This window comes from Esox lucius, chromosome 11 (assembly GCF_011004845.1).
Source record: "Esox lucius isolate fEsoLuc1 chromosome 11, fEsoLuc1.pri, whole genome shotgun sequence".
Lineage (NCBI taxonomy): Eukaryota > Metazoa > Chordata > Actinopteri > Esociformes > Esocidae > Esox > Esox lucius.
Genome location: NC_047579.1, coordinates 14648092 through 14659910, shown reverse-complemented (window position 1 = coordinate 14659910; position 11819 = coordinate 14648092). Strand labels below are relative to the sequence as shown.

At 42.8% G+C, this 11819-nt stretch overlaps 1 protein-coding gene across 1 annotated transcript; it reads left to right on the top strand.

The window, feature by feature from the left end:
- Nucleotides 1-2085: 2085 nt before the first annotated feature.
- LOC117595182 (proline-rich receptor-like protein kinase PERK14) lies at nucleotides 2086-7600 on the top strand. The gene is made up of 3 exons (XM_034295044.1): nucleotides 2086-2114; nucleotides 3699-3771; nucleotides 6194-7600. Exon 3 carries the CDS (start codon nucleotides 6584-6586, stop codon nucleotides 7340-7342), a length of 759 nt encoding a protein of 252 aa, XP_034150935.1. The 5' UTR covers nucleotides 2086-2114; nucleotides 3699-3771; nucleotides 6194-6583; the 3' UTR covers nucleotides 7343-7600.
- The last annotated feature ends 4219 nt before the right edge of the window (nucleotides 7601-11819 follow it).

The window sequence follows — 11819 nt, the reverse complement described above, 5'->3', positions numbered from 1 at the left end:
TAGGTTGAAGTTAATAAAACTGTCCCACCTGGTCTCAGGACACTATGTAGACTATTTTACGTAAATCCATAGCACCTGATTTCGTATGATATGTGACGTTACGTTAGGTTACATTACAATGCGCTACCAAAACGTATGATACATAATGAAATTATTAAAACAGAACATATCTTACGAACACTATTACAACGTATCAAATGTTACGAACGCTATTAAAACGTAAAATAACATACAAACATGATATTTACGAACACTATGAAAGACACTTTTTCACAGATTTTTTAACCTGTGTATCGAACCGGCGCAATTGGATGAGAAGGTAGTGACCCCACCCACTGACCCACACTGGATATAGATATTTAATATAAGTAATAGCAACACAACGTTGCTAGAATATGTTATAAAAGCATTTTATCGTTAAAGCTAGGTTAACGTAAGGCATCACAGCACTGGGGTTAGGGTTACAGGTAGATATCACAGTCCTGGGGTTAAGGTTAGGTTTAAAAGAAAAGGTTCAGGTTTGGGCTATGGTTAGGAAACAAAAAAGGTTAGGTTAAGGTTTGATTAGGTCGCACAGCTCAGGGGTTCAGGTTAGGGTTTGGGTTAAGGTTAGGTATCACAGCACTGGGGTTAGGGTTATGGTTTGGGTTAGGATTACAAACAAAATCATTTCTAACATATTTACGTTGAGACAACACTACTCGCCCTTACTCTTGACAGGTTCCTCACTGGGGCAGTGGGTAGCACACTTGCCCCTGAATGTGGTAGGTCCCCGGTTTGAAACTTGGTTTTCACTTTTTTTTTCTCCATTCCTAATGTTATTTTACTGAACGTAATATATCTTACGAAATCCCTTGGCTAAAATCTACGTAAAATGTTCTACGTATTGTCCTGTGACCAGGCTGAACTTTCAGGTCCTGTCTATCTCTATGTTGGTCGGGTGGTAGTTATTGGTAGTCTGGTCAGGAACTACAAAGTTGAACTTGTAGAAGCTGCAACTGGTTCAGAATATAGCAGATTGGCTTGCCCTTTACTGCACACTGACAACTAATATAAACAAAATACATGACCGAATTAGAGGTTGAAAGCATCACTTCTAATAATAATAATCTTTATTTATCCAGCACTTTTCAAAATCATGTTACAAAGTGTTTCACAGTGCAAAGACAGTAAAATACACATAAAGCAAATAAGATACATGATAAAAGCAAGAACACTACTTAAGAAATTCAAATTCAAAAGAAAAAAAAATTAGTCAGCTAAAATCAGTGTTTCATGAAACAAACAGACTGTTTATATAGGCAGCTTAAACTACGTTCTAATGCAAACACATACCTCACAAACATGCCACCAGTGGTAACTACCCAATTCCCAAAACCAAAACATATTCAAAACAATCTAGTGTTGTGCAGAGCTATGGTTGAATGGAACAGCCTTCCAGGTGATATTGTTAAAACCCAAAATATGACTAGTTTCATAAAACAAATGAAGCAAAATGTCCTGCCTGTTCATATTGGACATTAGTATACATTAAACAGTTAGGTCCGAAAATATTTGGATGTGAATACCCTCAAATTAACGCTGAGAGACTGCACCCAAAAATTCACATTGTGTAACTCATTTCTTAACAACAACTAAATCCTATCAGGTACAATAGCCGGGGATCAATCACTGAGATCATTTTTTAACCAGACATACATCCTAGGCCAAGGTCCAGTGAAGACTGAGATTGAGTCGTCAGCTGTATCAAAAGCTTTAGATCTATCAACAGAAAGAGCCACACCGCTCATCAGACACTGGGGTCCCTATCCTTCTGAAGTGGGCTCACATAGGGTTTTCTAAACTTAAGGAATAACTCCAGAAATGGCTGTTAAGAAAGTGTGTTATTAATATAAATACATCATGCAGCACTAACCAACAGGCATGAATCATGCGTGCTCTCTCATTCTCCGGTGCTCCACCCCACCGGTGTTCTGACCGCCGACTGGAGCAGGTGGCAGCAGCGCACCCATCACACCTGTTTTGAGTTAGTTATCATGATGTCTATTTAGGTTGCTCATTTTCACCCGCACCTCATGGGTTATTGTGTCTGTCTGTTTTGAGACATTGGCGTGGTAAGCTTTGTCTAAAAATTCTAGAAACGTACATCTTTGTGTCGGTGTTGTTTTGTTACTTTCATTTTTGCCTGTCCTTTACGCACTCGCTACCCCTTTTTTAAAAGCCTGCTCTGTGTCATTGCTGTAATTTTCTTTGTTTACTCAATCAATAAATAATTCCCCAGTGGTAATTCCCAATTAGCAAGTAGTCTTAAAGGGAAATCATATTTTTCACTTACCAACAGATAAGACCCTTAGAATCATTTTTTCAAACAATGAATTATTTAGCTCTGTCCGAGTCTGCAATTAGCGTTATTAGCATCGTCCAAATTCATGAATGGAAACGGTTCGTACCTTTATTGCAAAGCTGCATTGCAAGCAGAAAACTACTCCAAAACCCTTTAAACTACATTCAGTAATCTGTCGCGGTAGCATCAGTTTTTAAAACTGTACCCTGACGAAACAGCCGGCTGAATTTAAACTGGCACTAGCAAACTATTTCCTATAGCCAACATACACAGCTTCTGTTCTTCAGCAGTGGTGCCATGGAGGTGAGCATGAACTTTAACCTCAACAAGCTATCTGAAAATAGGTTGTTACGCCTATCTTTTTAAAATTGTTGCTAGTTTCCCTTAAGGTATATTGCTATATTTTTCCTTTATATATTTTTTAATTCTTTCTATTTGGAGGTGGTGTGCTATGTCACAAGAATGTTATTGTGCAGGACGACGCGGTGTTATTCAGTGCGTTTGCTAAACAAACTTAGAACTTTTGGATTTCTTTCGTTTGATGTCAACTTTTGCTTGCTCGTGGAACTTGAGTTAATTCAATTCTACCTGCTCTGCAATTGGGACAATACCTCTGCCTCCCTCGAGTCCTATTGTTGGAGAATACACTTGGATCAATGGATCAACTTCACCACAGAGCCATACAATTGTAAGTAATACTGTACTTCTGATTACAAATCCACATTGCCTCATGATATTCTGGGCAAGGGTATGGAGATTGATTTGTTCACCATCAACGAGGTGACTGTCCGAGGTGAATATCAAAGACAAAATATGTAACTACTTGCTTTTCTAGCTAGCGAAAACTAACTTTTCCTTTACTGTGTATACATTAACTCTTTCCGAATCAACGTGTGGATTGATACAATTATGAACAAAACTGACTGGTTAACTCGGGAAGTATACGTTTATTTGAAATGAGAATTATATTGTGGAAATAAAAAAAATATTTTGAGGAATACAAAATTATTATGTTCTTTGAGGTAAACAACACCACTTTGTTTGGAGTGTTTTAGAGTAGTTTTCCGCTTGCAATGCAGCTCTGCAATAATATGGTTTCCATTCATGAATTTGTACAATGCTAACAACGCTAATTACTGACTGAGACGGAGCTGAATAATGTATTGTTTTAAAAAAGGACTCTATGAGCCTGAATGACCAACTGGTAGTAAGGGGGTTGTCACTGAAATGTGATTTTTTTGACAAACTATCCCTTTAACACTGTAAAAATTGCTCATATGGCTCTATAGCTCCTTGTATGTTTTTATGACATTTTTAGCTGAAAAAAAAACGTTTCTTTTTGTACACTCCCGAGAACACAAAACCCACATGTAGTTTGAACTTACGCCATGCTTCGGGGAGACTGCTAGCATCTCAATCCATAAGAGGTGAAGGAACTCCCGCAACGTCCATTTATTGTCCTAGTTAGTAATTTGCTTTTACTCTGACACTGTCTTTTTTTGTACACTATGTACAATAAATTTAACTGACAATGACGTATTGTTCAATATCTCTATATAACACGCAGGCGCATGCGACTCATCTTTTCAACTATGAACTCAGACTGCATGCAACACCGGTAGACTGACATAAAGACATCGAATCACAATCAAGCATTCTTAACAGCCAATGGATTCAACGCATTCTTTACACTTTCTTTCCTCTCAGAAAAGGCCAGGCGAAGAATAGGAGATGAGGAAATAAAACAAAGAGAGCATGCTGCTTCAAGCTGTTGATATGCAGCCCTGGAGTGATTCACCGAAAGCTACGGGATTGACATAGGATTGACATAGGCTGTGATAGTCATAATTCTGCCAGTAGAGCAGATGTTGTAGTGTCTGCAATTCACTCCTGCATTCACTGTCAGTGATCACCTTTGAATCAGAGCTAGGGTTCGGGTTAGGGGTAGGGTTAAGTTGAGGGGTTAAGGAAAACAGAATTTTAATTTAATTCAAAGGATAGTAAAACAATCATGCATTTGTGTATGTGTGTCAGTCAGAGGTGGTTTTAGAGATTTGGGGGCCCTAGGCAGAGACTCATTCAGGCCCTTACATAATTTATTTTTTACCTTATTGTCAAAGCCATACCAGCAACATTTTGAACATACCTCCTTTCTTTCTTGTTGAATGGAACTGCCACTTCCAAAAACACTAATTGCTGCCCCTTTCAGTAAAGTAAATCAGTTAGTTTAAAGATAATTTTCTGAAGGGGTATATACTGCCTTACACCGATCAGCTATACCATTGTGACCACCGCATTGTGTAGGTCCCCCTTTCGCCGCCAAAACAGCCCCAACCCTGTCGTGGGCATGGAATCCAATAGACCTCTGAAGGTGTGCTGTGGTATCTGGCACCAAGATGTTACCAGCAGATCCTTTACATCCTGAAAGTTGCAAGCTGGGGCCTCCATAGATCAGACTTGTTTGTCCAGCACATCCCACAGGTGCTTGATTGGATTGAGATCTGGGGAATTTGGAGGCCAAGTCAACACCTTGAACTTGTTGTTGTGTTCCTCAAACCATTCCTGAATCATTTTTGCTTTGTAGCAGGACGCATTATCCTGCTGAAAGAGGCCAATGCCATCAGGGAATACCGTTGCCATGAAAGGGTGCACATGGTCTGCAACAATGCTCAGGTAGGTGGAATGTGTCAAAGTAACATCCACATGAATGGCAGGACCCAAGGTTTCCCAGCAGAACTCCCTCTGTTGGCTTGTCTTCTTCCCATAGTGCATCCTGGTGCCAAGTTTTCTCCAGGTAAGCGACACACCCATCCATGTGATGTAAAAGAAAATGGGATTCATCAGACCAGGCCACGTTCTTCCATTGCTCCGTGGTCCAGTTCTGATGCTCACGTGCCCATTGTAGGCCCTTTTGGCAGTGGACAGGGGTCAACATGGGCACCCTGACTGGTTTGTGGCTACGTAGCTCCAAGCGATGGACAGCTTTAACCTTTTCGGCAATTTGAGCTACAGCAGCTCATCTGTTGGATCAGACCACATGGGCCAGCCTTCGCTACCCACATGCATCATGACCCTTTCGCCAGTTCACAGTTTTTCCTTCCTTGGGCCACTTTTGATAAGTACTGACCACTGCAGATCGGGAACACCCCACAAGTGCTGCAGTTTTGGAGACCAGTCGTTTTTGATCCAGTCGTCTAGCCATCATAATTTGGCCCTTGTCAAAGTCGCTTAGATCTTTATGTTTGCCCATTTTTGCTGCTTCTAAAACATCAACTTTGAGGACAGAAGGTTCACTTGCTGCCTAATATATCCCATGATAATGAGATTATCAGTCTCATTCACCTCACCTGTCAGTGGTCATAATGTTATGGCTGATTGGTGTATATATTTATATAGATTATCAGTGTTATTCATTTCACCTGTCAGTGGTCATAATGTTATGGCTGATCGGTGTATATATTAAATAGATTATCAGTGTTATTCATTTCACCTGTCAGTGGTCATAATGTTATGGCTGATTGGTGTATATATTTATATAGATTATCAGTGTTATTCATTTCACTGTCAGTGGTCATAATGTTATGGCTGATCGGTGTATATATTAAATAGATTATCAGTGTTATTCATTTCACCTGTCAGTGGTCATAATGTTATGGCTGATCGGTGTATAAGGTACGACTACAGTGAAGCACAAAGCATTTAGCCATTTTGTTCAAGTTTACAGTTGCTTAATCATGATCAAGTGCATTCATATACCTTCATTTTCTCACTATTCGACACCTTATATGTCAGCTGGGAAAGCCACATATACCTGGACATTATTATTCTGTGCTGGCTGGTTTCCTTTAGGTATCTCCATGCGCCTGGGTTCCACAGTCAGGGCCTGATCACAGAGGAGCCTCTTGCCATCTCCGTGCTCCTTTGTTAAGTGTCCCAATTGGAGGCAGCTGTCTCTCGGGACCTCTCATCGGGGACCCAAAAACGGGAAGGAGCAGCTCACAACGTTGGAGAAAATCCGGCAAGTGATTGACGGGGTATGGACTCCCTGCCCAGCAGATCCAGACCTCCTGTCTCAACGGCGTCCCCAAAAAGCAGCCCCTAGAAGACCCAAGACATTTCTGTGGGATCAGTCGGCTCGGTGGGGAGAACAGACCCTGCCTCATCACTCGCAGGGGCCTCACAAATGTGGAAAAATAAGTACCCCTTGAGGTTCCAAGGCAAGTCCCCTCCTGACCGGTAATGGGGGAAGAGAGAGTGAAGGGTGACACACCTCTCTCCACCTACCAGCCGACAACATCCGCCAGCAAGGGTCAGGGAGGTAAGGCAGGGTTTGGAGAGGCTGCTGCCACCTTGGGATCTCTCCGACCTTCGCTGCCAGGGTTGGCCCCTCGTGGCCTGTCTCTGACGATCCTCTGTGACATGACCTCAGTACCGGTCTCATGCGGCCGGGGTCCCACACCTACCCCACTCGCAGAGGGGTGGGATGACAAGCCGTTACCAACACCGCCTCCAGAGTGGCTCGACCGGGGGTTCCTGCTTCCTCCCCCAGATGGGTGGGACAACAAGCTGCTACCATCGCCGTCTCCAGCTCCCCCGGCGCTTCCTGCTCCCCGGACTCCTCCTGCTCTGGCACCCCATACTGGTTTGGGGGCAGAGCTTCCTCTCACTCTGGCGCCCTGTGTGAATACCGGGGTGGAGCGTCCTCCTACTCCGGCGTCCCGTCCTTATTCAAGGGCGGAGCTTCCTCCCTTCCTCCCTTCGCCTCGTCCTCTCGCTCTGGCGCCCTGTGTGGATATGGGAGCGAAGCCTCCACCTGTCCCGGCGCCACTTCTTTCTCTCGAAGCGGAGCCTCCACCTGTCATGGCCACTCGTCCTGCTCCGGGGTGGAGCCTCCACCAGCCCCGGCACCCCACCCTCCCCCCCTTGGTTGGTCCGTTCCTGCGGTCCAGAGCCCGCGCCTTGGGTGGCTACTGTCAGGTCCTGGCTGGGGTCCTCTAGGTATCTCCATGCCCCTGGGGACCACATTCAGGGCCTGATCACAGAGGTGCCTCTTGGATAAGTGTCCCCAATCAGAGGCAGCTGTCTCTCGTTGCCTCTGATTGGGGACCCTATTTCAGTTGCCTGTTTTCCTCAGTTTGTGGTTGATTGTTTGTGTTCAGTTTGGCGCATCAGTTCTTGGTTGTACCTCTTGTTAGTTTCCTTTTGTTGTTCTGTTCAGTTTGGAAGAAGGAATTAAAGGGCGATTAAACAACCTCACTCAGCTCCTCGTCTCCTGCTTTCAACTGAGCATGACATACACCGTCAGAACTTTCTTGTGGGCCAAGATCGCTAATTTGTGATCAGTAGCACTGTCGCTATCCTCATCATAATCAAAATCTGGGGCATCATAATCAATATGTGTGATGTTAGAAGAACGACATGATGGAATTGAATCTGTGTTTTCTTAACTTCTGTCTGGTGACCATTCATGATGGTCCAGGTCATATGATAGCGCTTTCTTATGTGATTGTCAGACTGTCATATTTAGTAAGTAATAGTCGTAGCTGCCAAGCTATTCACATTTATGACACAAGTGGTAGCCGCAGCTGCTAAGCTACAACTGTAATGCACACACACCATATTTCTCCTTTTTTTCTGCCCTGCAAGCGTGTCATATTTTAAAAACGTTTCTGTGCGTTTCTTGTGTATCAGGCTCATGCGACTGAGTAAGCTACCTAATGTCTTTTAAGCTGCTTCAGTGAGAAAAAATATGGAACAGGCCATTTGTGTAAGGGGGAGGATTGGTCTGAAAGAAATAATGTATAACAAGGCATGATTTCATTTTATCATTTTGAGCAACACAATCAGATTTTAAGACAAAAAATATTTACAAAAAAATATGTATTGTATTTGAGTTAGAATTTTCACAGGACCCTAAGCCTTCTGGGGCCATAGGCGGCTGCCTACCTTGCCTAATGGTACCGACTGTCTTTGGTGTCAGTTAGCAGGGCAGCATTGTAGCCTCTATGTATTTCTGACTCTGTGGTCGATAAGGGGCTCTGGTTAAAGGGGAACCTGTGGTTCTGATGCTGTGGTCGGGTCTGTCTATCAAACTAAACTGCACCGAGCCAAGCTCCTGGTTCTCTCATCAGCTTGGCTGCTGATTCCACCCTCTCCTATCCCTGCCCCCTCTTTCTCCGTCTCTCTCTACCGGTCCTTCATTCCATTCTGATGTGCCAGCGGGTATTTTTCTTCTCCAGAATACTGAAATAGCCGCTGTCTTATTTTATGTGTCAGAGATTCAGGCAGAATTCCCCCTTCAGACCACAGCTGGCCTCAGAATGTCCCTCTGGACTGGCTCAGGTCCTATGGTCATTTCATCACCTCCCTTTCACTTTTCTCCTCTCTGTCTGTCGTTCTCTCCCTCACTCTCACTTCTGTATTTTCACCCTTTTAAACTGTTTCCCCTCCTTTTTTGTTCCTTCTTTTTTTCAACATTGTATATTTTCTCTCTCTTTCTATACTCTTTCTGTTCCCTCTCCCCTCATCTATAATTCTTTTTTTTCTATCTCCTTATGCCGAGTTCTATGTCTGTCTGTCTTCTGTCCCTCTCCGTCGCTGTCCTCATCTTTCCTGTGATGGTAGGTTAGTTAGTATTTGTCAAGGGCATATAAGAGAGAGGGAACAGAAAGAAAAAGAGACAGGGAGGGGGAAAGTGGGAAGGGGGGGGGGGAGAAGAGAGAGACATTGCCAAAGCTCACAGAGGGTTCCTTGGAAAACAGTATGGCGTTGCTGTGGAGATAGGATCACATTGTAGTTATATTAGCTTTTGGTTTGTCTCTAACTCGCTCTCCTTTTCAACTTACGTCCCCCATCTTGTTTTTCTGTCTTTTTGTTTGCCTCTCTCCAGGTCACTCTTAACTCGCTTCACCTGAGCCCTTACTTTTACACTTTCAGCATTCTGTATGCTGGTCTTTTCTCCCTTCTACTCACTGTACAAGTCAACTAGGACCTTTATTACCCTGCATTAGTAGGCCACTATCTATAGGTATTAGCTAGGCTTCCTTTCTTGCATGTAATATCTCCGCTGTAGCAGGATGTATGATTCATTCTAGTTTGATCAGCTTCATGATTCCAAGAAACTAGGAAGTTACTAAAATATATGTACAGGGCAGAGCTAAAACTGTTACCACTGAGTAACACTTGTTTTTTTGTTTCATGAGCATAGCCAATTCTGATGAATTCACTGATTATATTGCTGAGTGTTGAGGACTAATAATACCTTTCCAAATGCTGTAACTGACACAGGGGTCAACCCAGCTACCGTCTTCCAACGCACAATTTCTGAATCAAGAATGGCACCCTATCCAATATAAACTGCACTATTTTAGTGCACTACTTTTGACAAGAGCTCAATGGGCCCTTGACCACTTTGAAGGGATTAGGGTGCAATTTGAGATTATTAAAAGGGCTCTGAGAAACAGCAGCTGGCCAAAGCACAGTATTGCTCAAGGGGCCTATACTCTGTAAGTTTAGCAGTTGTAAAATACACTGGCCAAAACATTGACCCATCTGTTTAAAATGATTTACAGCCCAGAGCTGTGTTCTTTGTCTTCTTTTCATGCCTCCGCCAGGAACAAAGAGAGCTCTGTTCAAAACAAAGAGCCATACGTACAGAGAGGTTTATAGGTAGAGGGTAGGTCAATCTAAAGGCTACGTGTGTGTGTGTGTGTGTGTGTGAATGCGTATAGATTACTGTGAAGGTGCTTTGGAAAATCTTCAGTTTCTCCCTTTGAACACTTATAACCTAATGTTGGTTACATTGTAGCAGTGCCAACAGTGAGTTCCAGAACTATATTGATGTTGTGTGAAAAATAACCAAATAACTCACCAAACCTTAAGGGTGAATTGGACTTGTTTTCCACATACTGTACACAACACATGCACACAAGCACACACCCACACACACAAACACTGGTCTCCTCCCCACCAACTCCTTATTATCTCAATTTCTCACTCAATTCCAAGGAGTCACATTTGATAACAGGCACAGATTAATTATCATAAATTATTTCTAGAGGATAATGCCTACAACAGAAATGGCCACCAGTCTACCATATGCTAAACAAAAATATATTTGTAGCACAGGGAGTTAACAAACCCTGAGCGCCAGTCAGGCTACTCCTCTAATTTAACAGTTATGTCACAGTCGTCCCAAAACACAGCATTTTGACACAGTCATCTCAAAATACCAACAGTTTATGACATGGTCTTTTCAAAACACAACAGTTATGACACAGTCATCTCAAAAAAACACAGCAGTTATGAGACAGTCGTCCCAAATAGAACAGAGGCGTGAGGTTTGAACAATACATAAGGTATAATAATAGAATAACATGCAGCATGACGTGATGGAATATACATCTTGGCTAGAAACAAATGCATTCAAAGGGCGAGAGACAAAGAGAGATGGAAGGATTAAGTGAGAGATGAGAGCGAAAGAAAACAGAAAGAGTGTGTATTTGTCAGAGAGAGTGTGTGTGGGTGTGCGCGTGCACGTGCCTGCATGCATGCTTGGTGGAAGCAGGAGCACTGGGACTGGGTGATGCTAAAGTGATCCAGATGTGGAGGATCAGGTGGGACGTGATGAGTTGCTGTAAGCTGAGGTAATACTTGAGGTCTGTTGGACTGTACAGACACAAACACACGATAGGTATGTGGCTATGTGCCTGGTTGTCCCAAAGGACAATGACAGAACAGGTATGCGTGTGTTGGGGTTCCATTTAAGCCAAAAAGATGTCCACTTTTATGACATAGTAGAAAAAATAAAGTATAATCCAATCAGAGTTAAGAGCATAGTGTAACCAGGATGCTTTCAGGATGAGCTGGTAAATCCAAAGATGTGTAGAGCACGTCAAGTGATCAAAATGTGTGTGTGAGTTGATGGACTATGCTAGTGCAAAACCAGGAGTACACACACAGAGACGACAAGGATTTAAACAAATGCCCGTGGTAATGACAGAGCAGTGACATCCGCAAATATGAAGTAGTCAAAACTTACAGGAAATGCAACATCAAACCATAACCAACAAAGCACATAACAGGCACAACATTGACCATTTTAACAACAACTTACAGGAAATGCAATATCAAGCACACCATTTAACGACAAAACAGATGACAAAGCAGATGACGACATGCTCAACAACTTTGTCAATTTGAACAAACAACATTGATATAACAGTGGACAGCTTTTGGGTATTAAATGGTCCCCCATATTTCGCAACAGCTTACAGGAAATGCAATACCAAACGCACATTGTAACGACAAAACGGATGATAAAGCAAACGACATGCAGAATGACACTGACTATTTGAACAAAAACATAGACATAACACTGGACACATTTTTGGCTAAAATGGTATCCCATTCGTGTGTGTACCCACATGCACAAACACATTACCTTATTGTGAGCAACCATATCTATGTCTTCATG